The 20,915-nt window shown below is 41.1% G+C and overlaps 1 protein-coding gene across 3 annotated transcripts in view; it reads right to left on the bottom strand.

Moving 5' to 3' along the window:
• The window catches only part of bicd1a (bicaudal D homolog 1a), a 227,564-nt gene that overhangs the window by 128,200 nt on the left and 78,449 nt on the right, over positions 1–20,915 (bottom strand). For all 3 annotated transcript variants that reach the window (XM_073059195.1, XM_073059197.1, XM_073059198.1), the window contains exon 2: positions 7,696–7,908. In XM_073059195.1, coding sequence (XP_072915296.1) covers positions 7,696–7,908 — 213 coding nt within the window. The remainder of the gene's footprint in view (positions 1–7,695; positions 7,909–20,915) is intronic.

The raw sequence follows: 20,915 nt of genomic DNA, 5'->3' as shown, positions 1-20,915 counted from the left end.
CCCTTTGGCGCACCACAGGTCACAGGCCTCTATTCTGTAAAAAAAAACCTCTGCTACCAACTTCTGTCAATTTTGGATTCATTTGGCTAGCTCACCCTGGGTCCCATTTGATCCAACCTTCTGGACCAGCATCCGATGCATAACTTTGTCAAAAACCTTTTTGAAGTCCATATAGATTATTTCTACCTCTGCTCTCATCAATACCCTTGGTCACTTCTTCAAAAAGCTCAATTAAGAGTGTGAAATACAATTTACCATACTTAAAGCCACTCCTCATCTTTCCAAATGTGGAATATCCTATCTTGCAAAAACCCCTCCAGTAACTTTACACCACTAATATTTAGCTTACTGACCTGGGTTCCCTGACTTGTCCTTGTAGCCTGTATTAAACAAAGGCACAACATTAGCACTCTTAAGTCTCCCAGTTCTCCATTTGTGGCTAAGGAAGATACAAGGACCTCTGTCAGAGACCCAGCAATTTCTTCCCATTCTTTCCAAACTGTCCTTGAGTACACTTGGTTACATGCTGGAAATTTAAACATCTTTATGTGCCTCAAGACCATCAATGGCTCCTTGTTCATAATATCAATATGTTTCAGCACATCCCTGCTCTTCTCCATGAATTCATTAGCTTCGAAGACTTTCTCCACTGAATATACAGAGAAGTATTCATTTAAGACTTCACCTATCTCCTGTGGCTCCACACATAGATCTATCCATTGATCCTTAAGGGGACCTATTCTCTCCCTTGTTACCCATTTGTTCTTAATATTCTTATAGTGTCTAAGGAATCTCCTGTACCATGTCTACCAAGAATATCTCAAGTCTCTTTTCCTGTCCACCCAATTTTCTTTAGTATACTCCTGCAACTCTTATACTACTTAAGGGATTCACTTCATCCCTGCTGCCTATATGCTTTTTATTTTCTGACCAGACTCTCCAAATCCCCTGTACACAGGGTTTGTTAATCCTGCCAGTCTTGCCCTTCACTCTTACAGGAACATGCTGTCCCAGAACTCTCCCTATCATACTTTTGCAAGCCTCCCACTTGACAGATATTCCTTGTGAAGAGCCTCTCCAAATCACTTTTGCAAGTTCTTCTCTAATGCCTTCAAAATGAGTCTTGCTAAGGCTTTAATTTGTAGACTACTATCTCTCTCCACAGCGAGTCAGGGCTGTCCTCATACCATTTATCACTCCCTCAATTTGACAACTCTTCAGTCACCTATCCCAATATTTTCCATCAGATTCAAAATGAAGAAAGAGCTTCTACGTGATTCAATATGTTTTGACAAGGAGTGGCAAACCCAAACAATTCAGAAAGATCCTTAGGTTCACTATTCAGTGTGTTGTCATTAGCTGATCTTTGACCAGGCACAAGTAAGGGCAATATATGGTGTCAATCCACCTGTGTCAGGGAGAGAGACATCAACCACATTTGCTGGTTCTGTCTTTTCCAAGTTTGTGGATACGACAAGATCCTGCACTGTTTATAATTGACTGATGTTGACTTGATTGAGGAACTACAGACCACATGGACCTCTGGAAAGTAGACCTCTAAAAGGTAAATGCAACTTTATCAGGTAGGAGAGAACACCAGAAATTAATTCAACATAAGCATTTGTTGAAGATATTGACTATTCATCAAATTATAATGCAGTTCTCTGTGTTTGAATAACATGGGAGAAGGTTAGCAAGTTAATTGGTCATTGTAAATCATCCTGTGATTAGGCTAGGTTTCAGTAGGTGGGTTGCTGGGCAGCGTGACTCACTGGTTCCAGTTTAAGACCATTAAAATGAACGGTAGAATTTTCCTGGGGTTCTTCAGATATCCTGTTGTAATTTCAGGGAAAATCTGGATAAGTGGCTGGTCTTGCCACATCTCTCAGTTTCCAACAGATACAGTGTCAAGATCATGGCAGAAGATTGGGAAACTCTCCAAAGAAAATTAACTACCAGATTGTTTACTCAAGCCAAGATTTGGAGCCTCATTTTAAGTACACCCCAGATCGACACAAACAATGATAACGATTTGCTCAAGCAACAACTTGCATTTACACATAACAAAACGTTCCAAACATGTCACAAAAGTGTGCCCAAATAAAATTTGACACTGATCCATGTGATATTAAAGCAATGAACAAAAGATTGGTCCAAAGGGTAGTTTTCAGGGAACATATAAAAAGACTGAAGGAGGCCACAACTAAGGTGGCAAATTCCAGAGGCCTGGACTTCAGCAGCTGCTAGTGGAGGAACAGCAGTGGAGGGGAGAGGATGGGCAGCAATGGAGAGGTGGTGCTTGTACAACTCCAAGCAGTTGCAGAGATTCAGAAGGAATAGCGGGCTAAGGGGTGCAGGAGAGGCTTGAAGGCAAGTGAGGGAATTGAAAACCATGATGAAATCTTAAAAATTAGTGCACTGCTCAGTTGGAAACCAAATCATGTCACCAAGCAGAAGCATGATGTTTTTATTTATTATTATTTCAGATATTTTAATGCAAAATTGCAGAATTCTTTACAAGGTCACACAATGCAGTGTTGCAATAAATTGTTTGCCCTACCAATGACATCTGTGTAGAAATAGTGATGATTACAGCACATGTATTGCAAGCTTAAGAGCAATAAATCAGCTGTTATTCAACGTCTGGATTTTGAGGCAGTAGGAATTGAACAGCACCAGCTCTTCATCATACTATGGGTTTTTGTACTGGACTGTGATTACTAGAGAATCAAAACAGCATCACTCTCTGAACAAGGGACCTGGAACCTACATGATACAGTGGCATGTCTTCTTTACTGGGTGAAGGTGTCCTCATTTAGACAGGCAGAACCTAAATCAAGGTATCAGACTGTGCAAAAACATTTCTGACAACAAAAACGAGGGGGAAAAGCAAATTAAGAACGAGAAATAAGAGAAACAGAGAGGAAATGTAATGAACTTCTGGCTTTTTAAATCTCCATAATTTTTAAAGCTGATGTTAAGTTTGACAGTAACTAACTGCATTGTTAAAAATTTCACGTACATATAAATGCACCAGCCCTACTTTTTTGCGGCTTGTTTAGTGACTACTTTTAATTAAAGCCTGCACACCCACTGTAGTTCAATGGACAGTCTCTCAGTAAGATTTCAATTTGTTCATTTTCTGGAGGAGTGTAAACTCATACAACTAACCATCCAGGTGGGGATGCTGGAAGTTTAGATTTGCTTTATGTGCTAATAACGGCACAAGTGAGAACCTCTTCATTAGTTCTCCCTCAAAATCTTGCTCATGAGGTATAATGACATAATTAGCTCAACACTTGATACTCTCCAGCATGTGGCAGCAATAGTACACTATTTAAGCCACTCAGTACTGGTATTCAGTCAGATAATTGAAGTGGCAATGTTGTGACCTGCGTTTGAACTGTTGACCTGCTGCTAACTGCTGACTGGCATGGATTACATGAATTACACTGCTCTGTGGAAATAAAGGGTCATGAAGTCTATATAATTCCATGCTTAATAGAAAGCTTCCATTTTCTAACTTTATCCTTTGGATGGTAATTTCACATTTGTGAATTTTGCATTTATTATAGCTGGGGCAAAATAGAATAACACCATACATAGGGCACCCTGTATAAGTTAGATGTAGGGAACTCCTGCTCTGCACTAAACTCTGCTAGGACAGAAAGCCAGGTCAGGGAGTGCATAATGTTAGCAACAACACCTTCAGGTCAGGTATCGGGTGTCACAGCCACAGATACAGCAGTGCAGCAGATATGGCAATTGTGTTCGTGAATATGCACGTGTCAGCTAATTATTATTTCATTGTGATGGTATTTATCTCCATTCTTTTCGTCGTAGCATTTGTCAAGACTTGAGCAAAGCACAGCAACATTTCGCTGCCTGCTTGCACTCGGCCTGGCCTGAGAAATTGGACTATCGAGTCAGCTGACTCTGAAGACTAGCGGTAATCATTTTATGTTTAGTTATTCCTTTTAGCTGCAGTGTTGGCTTCGTTTTCCATTGGAGAGTTTTAGTTAATGGTCCTGTTTGGCCTAGTGCTTATTGTTCTCCTTTCTCTCTAACTCCGTCCACATTAAGATCTGTGAACTTTCGACTTGTTTCAGTGTCTCTCGCTCCGCATTTGGGCCATATCTGAACATAGTGACATGCAGCAGCATCAATATCATAACAAGCTATCACAGATCCCATATTAGAGCTCTCCACTTTGGGAGCTCTCCATATCAGAATCAAATCTCCCTAGTCAGGCTAAGCGTGTCCACAATATCACACCAGCTTCCAAGTCAGTTACTGAGGGGAGTCAATGCCATATCTTTCCCAAGTCAGACAAACTCAGTACAACACCAAATTTTCCCATCAGTATTAAACTCTCTCAGATCAGGTGTAGGAAGCCCTCGAGATCACATCAAGCTTTTCCAAGTCATAGGAGTATCAGTATCATATTAAATATCCCCAGAACAGAGGACTTCCAAACTCATATCAAGCTTATGCAGATCAGGAAGAACTTGGAGCAAATGTTGGACAGGTTTGATGGGAAAATGAGATGTTACACTAAGAGGAAAGTGAATACATTGTAATAGCTGGGGACAGATAGGAAATATTGGAAAGCTGAAGGAGGCTTTGACTGATAAATGTCCTTGTGGATTTTGGCTGCCATGAGGGAAAGCAAAGTTTGTAAGTGACTCTATTTACTGAACAACAATACAAACATTCCCAAGATAGACTACCAAGAAGCAAAACTACAGCTTTGTTCTCCAAGTTGTTTAATCCAAAAAGGATGTAAGAAAAAAAATCAAAATTTACAAAACTAAAATTCCACCTTTGATAAAGTTCACTATTTTCATTCGGAAGACACAATTCATGATCTCTCCTTTGTTTTCCAAGGAATTTCCTTAAGGCTTTCCACTTGTTGCTGTGCTGGTACAAGAACTGTAACTGTTGATACCTTTTTCAAAAAGATAGACTTAAAATTCCTGTAATGTTGTCTAAGTTAATTAGGTAATTGTGTACTTGCAGCCAAAATCAGGCAGCAGCAGACAAGCATAAGTTGTGTTGCCAGTGCTGTGGAGAATCAGATTCCAAAATATGCACCGCTAGATGAATACTCTTTGGCATTCTCAACCATTGGCAGAGCTCATTACTTGTGGTCTGAAATACCTTAGCTCCTATGAATGAGCAAACATTGATTTTTTTCAAACATGTCTGTCGTCCTCTAGTGAAGGGGAGACGAGGTGTCTATTCAGAAAATTTTAAGATAGTGAAGTAACATTAATAGGTTTTCAAAGCTGATTCTACAAATAAATGGGAGAATAAATTCAGTATCATAAAGATGACAACACTTGAGCCACTTCGTAAGTGGTCCAGTTCTTCAACTTCTGTGTGGTTTTGAGTGAGTTTCTGCAGGGAGCTGCCCCAGTTACAGTGATGATGGTTGAACTATTTAACTTCTTTTGTCAGGTATCATGTTGCAAGGTCATCAGTGCAACAAACATTGGAAGGAAACTGATAATGAATTAAAAACTGAAATTCACGAAAGTTAACTAAACAAGAAAACAGTTTGAAAAATAGTGAAAAATAAAAAAACACAAAATGCTGGCAGAACTCAGCAGGCCAGACAGCATCCATGGGAGGAGGTAGTGACGACGTTTCGGGCCGAAACCCTTCATCAGGAGAAAAATAGTGACCTTAAGTGACCAATCAGGCTTCACCCTGACTTTTAAAGAGTGAAGCCTGGTTGGTTTAATTGATTGGGAAGGCTTTAGATGTAATCTTCCAAAGCTCTTTCTGATCGGTATTTTGTCCTTTACGCTGTGATTTTTCTTTTCATTTAATTGTTCACATATTGTGGATGTCAGCGGCAATGCTGGCAGACTAGTTTCCTCTGAACCTAGGAGGCAGCTATGAGTTCATCTCTTTGTGTGTCTGCATTCACATAAAAGCCAGAATACGTAAATGAGGTAAACTGCAATACTCCAAGTGGGAACTTTGGTCGATCAGCACCTTTTATCATTATTGGAATTCACACTTTAGGGAAAAGTGGCTGAAGACTTGTAGAAATCTGGGCTAATGAGAGAAAACATGGTTGGTAAAGTGTAAGTTGTACCTAACAGGTACTTTTGAATTACCTAAAGCAGCAAACAGGAATGTCTGTGGTAGTAGTTTAGATGATCTTTCAGAAATCATTTCATATAAAAGACAATTTTCTTAGATTAAAGCCCATAGAGCCAGAAAGAAATTATTAATCCAATTTGGAGATGAATTTAGAAGACTAAAGGAAATTATTGATCTGATTTAGAGACAAATTTGAAAGACTAAAATAAAGAGTAGACAGTATGCAGTATATTTATACTTCAAATGGAAGGAAATGACTACCAGTGTTCTGCAAATAGGATCCCAAATGTTCACTTTATTTATTAATGATTTGGACGATATAACTGAATGTCCATCTGCACAAATTACTAAAAGGTAGCAACATAATCAAAGATAACCATAATAATAACTATCCCTAAAACTAGTTGGCTGGTATTTTTGCTGCTGCTATAATATGCCCTGGGTTGACCTGACCTAGTGTACTGAGAATATTTCTAGGAAATAAACCTTACGATGACACTGTACAGAATGCTGATGTGGTCTGAGAATGGATTATCAAAAGATTTTACGAACATTAGGCTTTGATTCCCTAAAAGGAAAGGTTGGAGGAATTTGAGATGATTGTGCCAAAGGAATGCTTTGTCAGATATGCCTCAGAGGACATTCTCAGATGCACTTGTGAATAGTTCAGCGAAAGTTACTGAAAGCAATGACAATTCAGGGGAAAAATAACAGAACAGGTGCATAAATACAAACGATTGATTTTATCATACCCTTTTCTGTAAAGAATGAAGCTTCAAATCATGATTAATAATAAAAAATTTTGAATCTTTTTGGTAACGTGCATTAATCCCTGCACTCAAGAGTTAATAAACTTATCACTTAGACTCATCTGTACATTTTCTAGAATGGATAGATTCCAAAATAAAATGACTCAGAAACTTGAATATATTTGCCAAGGTAACTAATGCCCACAGACACACGTAGTGGGAATGTATTTACAGAGGTCTATCTGTATTTAAAAAGATAAATGTATAGGTCATATTCTTGATCTAATGATTTATTACATATAGATATAGCAAATAATTCACCACAACATTGACTATTTTGTTGTTTTAAAGGGTATTCCATGTTCCATGGTGGGCGTATCTGTTGTGATATATATTAAAATAATTACAGATTCTAATGTTCTGGTGGAGGTAGGAAAGCTACATTTGGCTTTAGGTCCTCCACTAGGAAAAGACCTGAGCTGGGAAGAAGCCAGTGGAAACAGATTCAATTACGCTTCCATCCTGTAATCAGATGGTCGCCTAAACCATTAAGTGAAGCGATTAGCGAAAAATGACCACTTGATCAAAATATTGTAGGTCTGCGAACACTTGTGTAACTACAGCCCAGCATTCATTAGGCAGAAATGAAAGAACATTCTGGAACAGAACTCAATCCCTAAAGGGCCTACATGTCATCTCAGAGGAAAACAAGAGAGCAGACTACAGTGCACTCTTAGCTCTGTGACTGTTGTTATCTTTGCCTATCCTGATTCCCTAGAATCATGTGGTGCCATGCTGTCTGCTCTGGGAGCATCAAAGATAACATAATTACCTCCTTCAGATCCAACGAAACAGCACTGAGCCGTTCATTTTCAGACTGCACGTTTACCACAACGGTCTTGGCTTGCTTCAAGTCTGTCTGCAGCTCCAGAATCTTACTAAGGTAATATGCTTCCTTTGAAGCGGACTCTTGCAGAAGAGTCTCCTCACGGGTCTCGCCATCCTCTGCGACTTTGCGATGGTTGGAATATGCCTGTCCAAATGCCTGAAAAATAAAGACATTGAAACATTTACTCCTTTTTGATTGTGTACACACAGAATTATTGAGCAATTACTGCAACTGATCAACGTGGGTGAAGTTAACCTTCACAAGAGATGCTGGAAAGCCAGAGTAACACATTCAAAATGGTGGAGGAATTCAGCAGGTCAGGCACCATCTATGGAGAGGAATAGACAGTTGATTGACAACGTCTGGGAATTACATGGCATAAAATGAATCAACGTTACACAAAATATAAACACCCCAAAGCCCTTAGAAACAAATCCAAAATAGAATGTGAAATAGTTATTTTTATTGCCATGAAAACAGTAGGCAGTTATGATAAAGTCCAATCTTGGTTGGGCAAAAAACAAATTGATACAAATTCTGGCTGACTTTTGATTAAAAATAACAGAGGCAGTTAATGTTGATGTTGTAAAGGGTAGACAGTACCTTCCTACAACCACAAAGATATATCTAAACATGTAGTTCTGAAAGCTGGTGGTGTGGGTTTGTCTAATTCTCTGGAGATATGTCATTCATTCATTGCTCAGGACTCAACACTGAAACACCTGTTGCCTTTTCTGATGAAACTTGATCGAAAATGTTGTGGCTTGTCCAAGTAAAGCTTTAATGTAGTGGTCACCAACCTTTTTAAGCCCAAGATCCCCTACCTTGGCCTTAGTAAAAGGCAAGATCGACCCCCAGATTCATTACACGCATGCGCACTGGGCCAGAAAATACTGGAAGTAAAACCCCGCAACCCGGAAATAGAAATAATGTATAAACACCAGGGGTATCCACCCTTCTTTTTGCACTGCGGACCGGTTTAATATTGACAATATTCTTGCGGACTGGCCAACAGTGGGTGGGGGGGGTGGTGTTAAACATGATGGGAATACAGCGATACTCGAAGCAGGTTTCTTATGTCCAGTCTATTCCACAATTTAGTTTTCATGGCTCTCAGCACTTAGCTTCTGTCCCGTGCTGCTCACATTTTTTTCCGCTTAAAAAACTCAACAGGTTTGTCTTTAAGTGCTTGGCCTCAAGGTGCCAAAGCAGTTTTGAGGGCTTCATTGCCTCATCGGACAGCCTCCAGGCCCGATCTCCAGCTTCCCGCCTGTCCACTGCCAGACGCCTTGGCCAGGTGCGGCTGGTTGTAGGTGGGGTGAGAGGACAAGGTCAGGGCCGAAGGTCACCGTACTGGGGCCGTGGCAGTCGCAGTTTGGACAGAGCGACTGACCGAGTGAGGAGTGCGACAGGGCCCGTGCCCACCTCCCCTTGTAGGATCTATCGACCAAAAGTTTGTTTCAGTAGATCGCAGTGAGGTAGCTGCTCTGCTACTTACGAAACCCTGAGCCCGAATTAGGTCGTCTGCAAATATTTTAGCTCCGGATTTCCCACGAACATTCGGTGTGCTGAACAGGTTTAGAGGCGGCGCCCATCTGTCCACGCTCCAGGCCAGTAGCGACGGCATTTCTCGCCAGCCGCCCGAGGCCAACCAGCGATCCTTGGTGCGACGGTGTCACTGCGGTTAGGCGACTGATGATCTCGCATGCGTTCAAGTTCAACAGTGGGCGTGACAGGGAATGAGGAAAAGTGCAGCTGACTCATATCATTTCCTCGCAGCCCGGTGGTTGGGGATCACTGAAGTACACTGTTTAGTGCGGGGGAGCTACGTGCATGCGCACTGGGCAGAAAGAACGGAACTAAAACCCCGCAACCTGGAAGCAATCTCTCAGGAGTATTTATGTATTAATTTTTCTTTTTTTTTCGGGATCTACTGGGAAAGTCTCAAAGATCGACCAGTCAATCATGATCGACGGGTTGGCGACCACTACTTTAATGGCATGACACATGGGGTTTACTGAAGAGCCCGCTTGATCAGTCAATAAGTTTCAAGTTCAAGTCCAACTCCAGAGATGTACCTGCAGAAACCCAGGTCGCTGCTCCATATAATGTAGAGTGAGTCCAATGTTATCAGAAGTGTCATCATTGGGAAAGTCCCATGGTACTAAATTGAAATTGGTAAGTTATCTATTGCTCCCTCACAAATACTTATCGCTGTATTAATATATTTTCAAACAGATTGATTAATCATTATTAGTTGCTGCTTGTGGCTGCTTTCTGTATGAATGCCTTTGTACAATGCAGCTGAGACTACTTCAAAAATAATTCATTGGTTCTGAAGCACGTTGGGATTTTTCAAAAAGAGACACACATAACTTTCTTTTGAAACAACCTCTAGTTCAGAAAATTGAGAAGTTAGGATTTTTACTATTTTTAGAGATATAAAATTTCTCACTTCTTTTCATGCCGCCCGGAAGTTGCCGATCCATCCTGAATTAGGAATCAGCAGATGCAAACACAATCACTCGCAAACAGTTTTTCTAGAAATGATTGTTAAATCCAAGGTGTTCTGAAGGTCAGCTAGGACTTACTAACTCTACGAACAGCTCTCATAGATCCCAATCGTTAGTATACAACCAATGCTGTATAAATGCACATGAGGCTGCTAAACAAGATAAGAGCCCACGGAATTACGGGAAAGTTACGTACATACGTGGATAGAGCATGGGTTGATTGGCAGGAAGCAGAGAGTGGGAATAAAGGGATCCCATTCTGGTTGGCTGCCGGTTACCAGTGGTGTTCCACAGGGGTCCGTGTTGGGGCCACTTCTTTTTACGTTGTATATCAACAATTTGGATAATGGAATAGATGGCTTTGTGGCTAAGTTTGCTGATGATACAAAGATAGGTGGAGGGGCCGGTAGTGCTGAGGAAACAGAGAGTCTGCAGAGAGACTTGGATAGATTAGGAGAATGGGCAAAGAAGTGGCAAATGAATTACAATGTCGGAAAGTGTACGGTCAAGCACTTTAGTAGAAGAAATAAACAGGCAGACTATTATTTAAATAGGGAGAGAATTCAAACTTCTGAGATGCAACGGGACTTGGGAGTCCTCGTGCAGGATACCCTTAAGGTTAACCACCAGGTTGAGTCAGTGGTGAAGAAGGCGAATGCAATGTTGGCATTCATTTCTAGAGGAATAGAGTATAGGAGCAGGGATGTGATGTTGAGGCTCTATAAGGCACTGGTAAGACCTCACTTGGAATACTGTCTGCAGTTTTGGGATCCTTATTTAAGAAAGGTTGTGCTGACATTGGAGAGGGTTCAGAGAAGATTCATTAGAATGATTCCAGGAATGAGAGGGTTAACATATGAGGAACGTTTGACCGCTCTTGGACTGTACTCCTTGGAGTTTAGAAGAATAAGGGGGTACTCATAGAAACATTTTGAATGTTGAAAGGCATGGACAGAGTGGATGTGGCAAAATTGTTTCCCATGGTGGGGGAGTCTAGTACGAGTGGACATGACTTGAAGATTGCAGGGTGCCCATTCAGAACAGAGATGCGAAAAAAAAATTTCAGCCAGAGGGTGGTGAATCTATGGAATTTGTTGCCACGGGCGGCAGTGGAGGCCAAGTCATTGGGTGTATTTAAGGCAGAGATTGATAGGTATCTGAGTAGTCAGGGCATCAAAGTTTATGGTGAGAAGGCGGGGGAATGGGACTAAAGGGGAGATTGGATCAGCTCATGATGAAATGGCGGAGCAGACTTGATGGGCCGAATGGCCAACTTCTGCTCCTTTGTTTTATGGTCTATGGTCTTAAATGCCATAAGCCATGTTGTAGATCACTGACATGCATCTTTGAATATCACTAGTCAAGATTATTAACTATTAATGATGTACTGCCAGTCATTTAGCTCAAGAGCCATGCTGGGCACATCGGGAGCAGGTTACCGCTGGAGGAATTCAGGATCTTTCATTATACAGTTTCTGGCTATCTCATACTCAATAATAAAACATGGGATCTATGGGATGTAGCCCTTTGAAGTTGTTAGATGACAAAACTCAGTAAAATACAATGCATATCAATTTGCTATCACAGAAAAGAGCATCATAAATCATAAATAAGGATAAAGGAAAAGAGTTGGGAGAAAAGTTAACATTCAACTTTAAGCTAGACCGGCGGGAAGGATTTAAAAGAAGACAGCGTGCGACAGAGAAGCAGGAGACAGAGTAGGAGGGCTTTGGTTCAATGGGGTTTTGGCGATAACGGGTCAAGGCGAGGTGAGCTACTTATGAGGAATAGGAAGTAAGTCTGTGAGGCCGGTGTTCTGTACTGGGTGTCAGATGTGGGATGTCCAGGAGACTCCCAGCCTCCTAGATGGCCACATCTGCGCCAGGTGCGTCGAGCTGCAGCTCCTTAGGGACTGGGTTAGGGAACTGGAGCTGCAGCTCGATGACCTTCATCTGGTCAGGGAAAGTGAGGAGATGATAGAGAGGAGCCATAGGCAAGTAGTCACACCGGGGTGTCGGGAGACTGATGTGTGGGTAACAGTCAGAAGGGGGAAGGGTCAGAGTCAGATACTAGAGAGTACCCTGTGACCGTTCCCCCTTAACAATAAGTACTCCTGTTTGAGTCTGCTGGGGGGGAGGAATGACCTACCTGGGGAAAGCAACAGTCTCTGACACAGAGTCTGGCCTTGTGGCACAGAAGGGTAGGGAAAGGAAGAGGATGGCCACAGTGATAGGGGACTCTATAGTTAGGGGGTCAGACAGGCGATTCTGTGGACACAGGAAAGAAACACGGAAGGTAGTTTGCCTCCCAGGTGACAGAGTTGGGGATGTTTCTGTTTGCATCCACAATATCTTGAAATGAGAAGATGAATAGCCAGAGGTTGTGGTACATATTGGTACTAACGACATAGGTAGGGAAAGGGAGGAGGTCCTGAAAACAGACTACAGGGAGTTCGGAAAGAAGTTGAGAAGCAGGACTGCAAAGGTAGTAATCTCGGGATTACTGCCTGTGCCACACGACAGTGAGTATAGGAATAGAATGAGGTGGAGGATAAATGTGTGGCTGAGGGATTAGAGCGGAGGGGGCAGAGATTCAGATTTCTGGATCAGGACCTCTTTTGGGGCAGCGTGACCTGTACAAAAAGGACGGGTTGCATTTGAATCCGAGGCAGACCAATATCTTAGCAAGGAGGCTTGCTAAGGCTATTGGGGAGAGTTTAAACTAGAATTGCTGGGGGTGGGAACCAAACTGAAGAGACGGAGGAAGGGGCGGTTGGTTCACAAATAGAGAAAGCTTGTAGGCAGTGTGAGAAGGAGGACAGGCAGGTGATAGAGGATGCACTCTGACTGATGGTTTGAGATGTGTCTATTTTAATGCAAGAAGCATCGTAAACAAAGTGGATGAGCTTAGGGTGTGGATCAGCAAACTATAATGTTGTGGCCATAACAGAGACTTGGATGGCTCAGGGGTAGGAGTGGTTACTTTGAGCCAAGTTTTAGATGTTTCAGAAAGGACAGGGAGAGAGGCAAAAGAGGTGGTGGCGTGGCACTGCTGATCAGAGATAGTGTCACGGCTGCAGAAAAGGAGGAAGTCATGGAGGGATTGTCTACAGAGTCTCTGTGGTGGAAGTTAGGAATAGGAAGGGGTCAATAACTCTACTGGGTGCTTGTTATAGACCACATGATAGTAACAGGGACATTGAGGAGCAGATAGGGAGACAGATTCTGGAAAGGTGTAATAATAATAGTGGGAGATTTTAATTTCCTCAATATTGACTGACATCTTCCTAGAACAAGGGGTTCAGATGGGGTGGAGTTTGTTAGGTGTGTTCAGGAAGGTTTCCTGACAAAATATATGGATAAGCTTACAAGAGGAGAAACTGTACTTGATCTGGTATTGGGAAATGAACCTGGTCAGGTGTCAGGTCTCTCAGTGGGAGAGTGTTTTGGAGATAATGATCATAATTCTATCTCCTTTACCATAGCATTGGAGAGGGATAGGAACAGACAAGTTAGGAAAGTGTTTAATTGGAGTAAAGGGAAATATGAAGCTATCAGGCAGGAACTTGGAAGCATAAATTGGGAACAAAGGTTCTCTGGGAAATGTATGGCAGAAATGTGGCAAATGTTCAGGGGATATTTGCATGACATTCTGCATAGGTACATTCCAATGAGTCAGGGAAAGGATGGTAGGGTATAGGAACCATGGTATACAAAGGCTGTTGAAAATCTAGTCAAGAAGAAAAGCTTACAAAAGGTTCAAAAAACTAGGTAATGATAGAGATCTAGAAAATCATAAGGCTAGGCTAAGGAAGGAGCTTAAAAATGAAATTAGCAGAGCCAGAAGGGGCCATGAGAAGCCCTTGACGAGCAGAATTAAGCAAAACCCCAAGGCATTCTACAATTATGTGAAGAGCAAGAGGATAAGACATGAGAGAATAGGACTAATTAGGTGTGACAGTGGAGAAGTGTGTAAGGAATCGGAGAAGATAGCAGAGGTACTTACTGAATACTTTACTTCAGTATTCACTACGGAAAAGGACTTTGGCAATTGTAGGGATGACTTACAGCGGACTGAAAAGCTTGAGCATATAGATATCAAGAAAGAGGATGTGCTGGAACTTTTGGAAAGCATCAAGTTGGATTAGTCACCGGGACCAGAGGAGATATACCCCAGGCTACTGTGGGAAGTGAGGGAGGAGATTGCTGATCCTCTGGCAATGATTTTTGCATCATCAATGAGGACCGAAGAGATTCCGGAGGATTGGAGGGTTGTGAACAATGGTCCCTTATACAAAAAAGGGAGTAGAGATAGACCAGGAAATTATAGACCAGTGAGTCTTACTTCAGTGGTTGGTAAGTTGATGGAGAAGATCATGAGAGGCAGGATTTAAGAACATTTGGAGAGGCATAATATGATTAGGAACAGTCAGCATGGCTTTGTTAAAGGCAGGTTGTGCCTTATGAGCCTGATTGAATTTTTTGAGGATGTGACTAAAAACACAGATGAATGAAGAGCAGTAGATGTACTGTATATGGATTTCAGCAAGGCATTTGATAAGGTACCCCATACAAGGCTTATTGAGAAAGTAAGGTGGCATGGGATCCAAGGGGACAGTGCTTTGTGGATCCAGAATTAGTTTGCCCACAGAAGGCAAAGAGTGGTTGTAGACTGGTCATATTCTGCATGGAGGCTGGACACCAGTGGAGTGCCTCAGGGATCTGTTTTGGGACCCCTTCTCTTCATGATTTTTATAAATGACCTAGATGAAGAAGTGGAGGGATGGGTTAGTAAATTTGCTGATGACACAAAGGTCGGGGATGTTGTGGATAGTGTTGATAGGACACAAAACTGGGCTGAGAAGTGGCAGATGGAGTTCAACCCAGATAAATGTGAGGTGGTTCATTTTGGTTGGTCAAATATGATGGCAGAATATAATATTAATAGTAAGACTCTTGGCAGTGTGGAGGATCAGAGGGATCTTGGGGCCCGATTTCATAGGATGCTCAAAGCTGCTGCACAGTTTGCCTGTGTGGTTAAGAAGGCATACGGTGCATTGGCCTTCATCAACCATGGGATTGAGTTGAAGATCCGAGCGGTAATGTTACAGCTTTATAGGACCCTGGTCAGACCCCACTTGGAGTACTGTGCTCAGTTCTGGTCACCTCACTACAGGAAGGATGTGGAAACTATAGAAAGGGTGCAGAGGAGATTTACAAGGATTTTTCCTGAACTGGGGAGCATGCCTTATGAGAATAGGTTGAGTGAACTTGGCCTTTTCTCCTTAGAGTGACGGACGATGAAAGATGACCTGATAGAGGTATATAAGATGATGAGAGGCATTGATCATGTAGATAGTCAAGAGGCTTTTTCCCAGGACTGAAATGGCTAACACGAGAGGGCGCAGTTTTAAGGTGGTTGGAAGTAGGTACAGAGGAAATGCCAGGGATAAGTTTTTTTTTTTACGCAGAGGGTTGTGAGTGTGTTGAATGGGCTGACAGCGACGGTGGTAGAGGCAGATATGATAGGGTTTTTTAAGAAACTCCTGGATAGATACTTGGAATTTAAAAAAATATGAGGGCTATAGGTAACCATAGGTAATTTCTAAAGTACATGTTCAGCACAGCATCGTGGTCCAAAGGACCTGTATTTTGCCGTAGACTTTCTATGTTACTATTAAGTCTAGGTGGAGGGTACTAAATATTTTAAATTTTACACAGAACACATACATAAGGATAAAATACTACTTCTGTCTCCTTCGGATTTCCAATGAATTTAAAGAATATCTTGGATTAACCATATGATACAGAATGAGACTACAGACTATTAAATCTGTGCCAGCTTTTTGTTAAATCTAAAATAAAACTTTTATTCTTTTCCAACAGATTGTATCTGTAATTTCTTCATATACTACCAATTTTTCTCTTAAAAATTGGTGATTTAAAGTTAAAGGACATGAGAGGGAGTGTGGGACTGTTCTTCAAAAGCATCACCATATTGAAATGGATTTTTCTTCAACAAACATAAAAATTGTCCGTAGAGAGAAAAACAGGGTTTAAGTTTTGTGGTAAACTATGTATACCTGTCTGACTGCTGACTGCTCCTGTGGCTCCTCCCACAGACCCCTGTATAAAGGCGATTGGGGCACTGCTCCTCTCTCAGTCTCCGAGATGTCATGCTCCCTTTTTGCTGCTAATAAAAGCCTATCGTTCACTTCCCGTCTCTGAGAGCTATTGATGGTGCATCAAGTTTTTTTCAGTTTCTGTCTCCACAGTTGCTGTGTGATCTTTTGAGCATTCCCGAAGTTGCTATTTTTATTCCAATTCTCAAAGATCTGGGGTATTCTGTAATGTGGCTTCATCTGTGTTGAACTATGCAATAATTTCTACCTCAACCACGGTTTGTGGCAAAGTATCTACAGCGACCCTCAGTGTAAAACCAACCAAATGCTCCTATCCTGGCTTCCTCTTCTTGGTAATAACTTTATGCACACCATCCCATAACCGGGGAGAAATCACAACCACCACTCCATCAAATGACTCCAGGAACATAAAATCTCTCATTTGAGCTTCATCTTCACATTTATTTTAAGTAGCTCTGATATCACAAGTGGTTTCCTGTTACTATTGTTTCCCTGCAAAGCACTCTATGGTGAACAGAAAATTTGGCTTGAATGCCTAAATGTGAACACTGTAGTCCAACTAATATATTATATATTTTACTAGCAAATAAGAATGAAATATAATTTGCAATTATAAACACCTTGAGCAATCTCTCTACAATAAAGCACTTCTGAAATGTCAAGTACTAGGACTATATAACTGTTTGACGGAAGACCAGACCATCTGATTATATTATTGTATTTTGGTAAGGTGTCCAACTCCTGGCTGAATTCCACCACCACTTGTATCATATCATAGGATCTTTTAGAACCACCTTTCAGAGGGTCACTTGAGCTACTAAAGTATGTATTTTGCTCATTGCGGACATGCCTGTAAGGCCACACTAAGATAGAATAATGCTGAAGGATTACGCAGTGTTGATGCAAATAACAGCACATTAAAAGCAATGGATGCTCTTGTCATTTTCAATGGCAATTTGCAGACCACTATGCATCTGGTATTTTATTGTTAAATCAATTTGAGCACTTGTGTTATCAGCGAATGTCATACAGTAATAAGAACTTGTTACATGTTCCTTCAAAGGAGCAGAATGTTGAGTGAATTTCTTGACAAAGAATTGACAGATATCTGTGCGGGGCAAGATAATTGTCATCTTTTACCCAGTGTGGTGTGCATGTAGGCAGGAAGACTGAGTATCAAGACGGAAGAAAATGATCGTTTTTTTAAATAGTACATTGTACCACATTAGGATAGGAATAAATAAGAGGCCACACACTGATTGATCACAGTGCCACTAGGGAGTGTAGAATAAAGTAAACTCAGCTTTTATTTCATGTGGATTTTCTATTTGAAACACGTGCTTCCATTACTACATCAAGATTGCCAGACTGCTTAAAAATAATGTGGAATTTCATGCATACGGGCTGACAGATGTGTCTGTGGGTAATAGTCTATTCAATGCAAAGATTGCAGAGACCAGATAATCTGGTTTAACAAGAATATTAAACACATAGTGGAGCACTTGACTTTTCATTTTTTTCTACAAAAGTGAATTACTTCATTCTTTAAATATTACACATCCATAGGAAATTAAATGTGCTTGTGGTTCAATTACATTATAAATACAGTACCAGACTGCCTTTACATTCTGACCACAGATTCAGAATCAGGTTTATTATCACCCGCATGTGACATGAAATTTGTTAACTTATTTTCTTTCTGCAGTTATACTGAAAGAAAGATTTGTTTTATATACTACTCTTCATGGCCTCGGTGCTCTGCAGTCAGTATAGATCTCCTTATGCATCAGAACAAGCTAATTCTTTAACTTATACCACACAGGAACCATTTTATGTAAATATTAAGCCTAGTTGCAAATGCAGCCTTGCAGCTTCATTAAAACAACAGGCCATTCAGATTTTAATGCTGAACAAGAGATGTTTCACACCATTGATATGGACAGGTGGGAGACAAAGCCTGAATGTGCTTAACCAGTTTATACATTTTAATCACTCTGCTAGAAGGTTAAATAAATCATTGTTTACATTGATGTTGTGTCAGGCACTTCTGTGATGCTACTCTGAAATAGTTGTTCCATTAGCTGCCTTCAGCACCATTAGAAGTGAGAGAGTTATGGTTCATACCATTGTTAACACTCCAACTTTCTCCAGTCCTTCACCATCACTGAAGAGTAAATGTTCCATTCCACGCCAATCTTTCACACAAGGTACTCACAGGTCAAAGCTGAATGCTGTAGCAGCAGCAGAGTGGATGTTTCCATTCACTGATCCAGACAAACCAAACCTGTCTCCATGTCTAGGTAAATGGAATTTTTTTTATTTTGTTATGGAGCCAGGTTGTCTCAAGATGCAGTGAAATAATCTTTTAGAAGAATGCAGTGTCTTGAAGCGTAACCTTTTTCCCGTTTTACAGAGAAATGGACAGAAAGTGCTTAGGTCAGTGCATCTTGCTGTGAGAATGCAGGGGTACAAGCTACTGTAACTGAAACAAGACCATTGAACCAAACATCTCTTGTCTGGCTGTGTGCAGCTTGAATACCATCTGGAAGATCAGCAGACCATATTGGAATGGACTTTTCTTCAACAAACATAAAAATTGTCTGTAGAGAGAAAAACAGGGTTTAAGTTTTTCTCAGTTTCTGTCTCCACAGTTGTTGTGAGACCTTTGCAAGTCTGAGAATCTGGGGCCAAGGACAGGAGGTGGCCTTTCCTGGGATTGGAGACCAATCTGTCCTTGTGAGTGGGAGGGAAAGGGGCATGTGATAAATGAATAAATCTGTATCTGGAAATATTTGCACCCCATTCACAACTATTCACTCCCTCCATCACTGATGGACAGTAGCCGCAGACTGTAACATCCACAGTGATCCACTACAGCAACTCACCAAGTCTCCTTAGGCAGCACCTTCCAAACCCACCATCTCAAAGACCTGGAAGGACAAGAGCAACAAAAGCATGGGAAAACTACCACCCCGAAGTTTCCCTCCAAGCCACGCACCATCTATGGGATGCATAACATCATTCCTTCACAGTCAATGGATAAAAATCATAGTGCTACCTCCCTTTTCTTTTTAAATCTTTTTATTAGTTTTCAAACAAGCATAAGGAGAAAAACAGAGTACAGAGAGCTTGAGAGTACATAATTGATAGGCTAGAACACAAATACGAACAATTAATAATCCACATATAATAGCCTCCTTAACTCATAGTATGTTACAAAAAGTGGAGAAATGAGAAAAAAAAACCAAAAAAACAAAAAAAAACTAACCTAACCGATATGGGCTATTGTATCATATCAAGTATACACAGTAGTGTCAATATCTCCGGACCTCTATCCAAATAATTAAAGGTGATAAGAAAAAGGTTTGGGAAAGGTCAGTTTAACTCATATGAAAATGTTGGATAAATGATCTCCAGGTTTCTTCAAATTTGACCGAGGGGTCAAAAATGACACTTCTAATTTTTTCTAAACTCAAACAAGAAATAGTTTGGGAAAACCATTAAAGTGTAGTTGGAGGATTAATTTCTTTCCAGTTCAATAGGATAGATCTTCTAGCCATTAATGTGACAAACGCAATCATCCGCTGGGCTGAGGGGGATAAACGACTGTTATCCACCATTGGTAAGCCAAAAATTGCAGTAATAGGATGAGGTTGCAATTTGATATTCAAAACTGTTGAAATAATGCCAAAAATATCTTTCCAGTAGTTTTGCAAACAAGGGCAAGACCAAAACATGTGAGTCAATGAAGCAGAGCTACCCCCCAACGACATTGTGAGTCCACCCACACCTAAAGAACTGCAGTCGTTCAAAAAGACAGTTCACCACCATCTTCTCAAGGGCAATTAAGGATAGACAACTAAATGCTGCCTCAGCCTGATTAGTCCACATAAGAGCATAAGAAACAGGAGCAGGAGTTGGCAATCTGGCCCATCAAGCCTGCTCCACAATTCAATAAGATGTTGGCTGATCTGGCCATGGACTCAGCTCCACCTACCTGCCTTTTCCCCATAACTATTAATTCCCCTGCTATGCAAAAATCTATCCAACTGTGCCTTAAATATATTTAATGAGGTTGTCTCTACTGCTTCCCTGAGCACAGAATTCCACAGATTTACTATTTCGGGAAAAGCAGTTTCTCATCGTCTCCATCCTAAATCTATTCCCTTGAACCTTAAGGTTCTGTCCTTTAGTCCTTGTCTCAAACAACTTTCCTGCCTCCATCTTATCTATCGCTTTCATAACTTTATATGTTTGTATAAGATTCCCTCTCAGTCTTCTGAATTCCAATTAGTCTACTCCCTGGCGATTCAATCTCTCCTCAGATGTTAACCCTTTTATCTTTGGGATCAATGTTGTAAATCTCCTCTGCACTGTCTCCAAAGCCAGAATGTCTCTCCTCAAGTAAGAAGACCAGAAGTGCTTGCAATACTCAAGGCATCTCTTGAATGAATAAAATAAAATATCACCAACTTGGAATACAGTAATCCAAGGAAATCTTGGAAGTG

Source organism: Hemitrygon akajei, chromosome 10, assembly GCF_048418815.1.
Source record: "Hemitrygon akajei chromosome 10, sHemAka1.3, whole genome shotgun sequence".
In the NCBI taxonomy this organism is placed as follows: Eukaryota; Metazoa; Chordata; class Chondrichthyes; order Myliobatiformes; family Dasyatidae; genus Hemitrygon; species Hemitrygon akajei.
The sequence above is the reverse complement of the archived record's forward strand: the minus strand, read 5'-3'. Positions and strand labels throughout refer to the sequence as shown.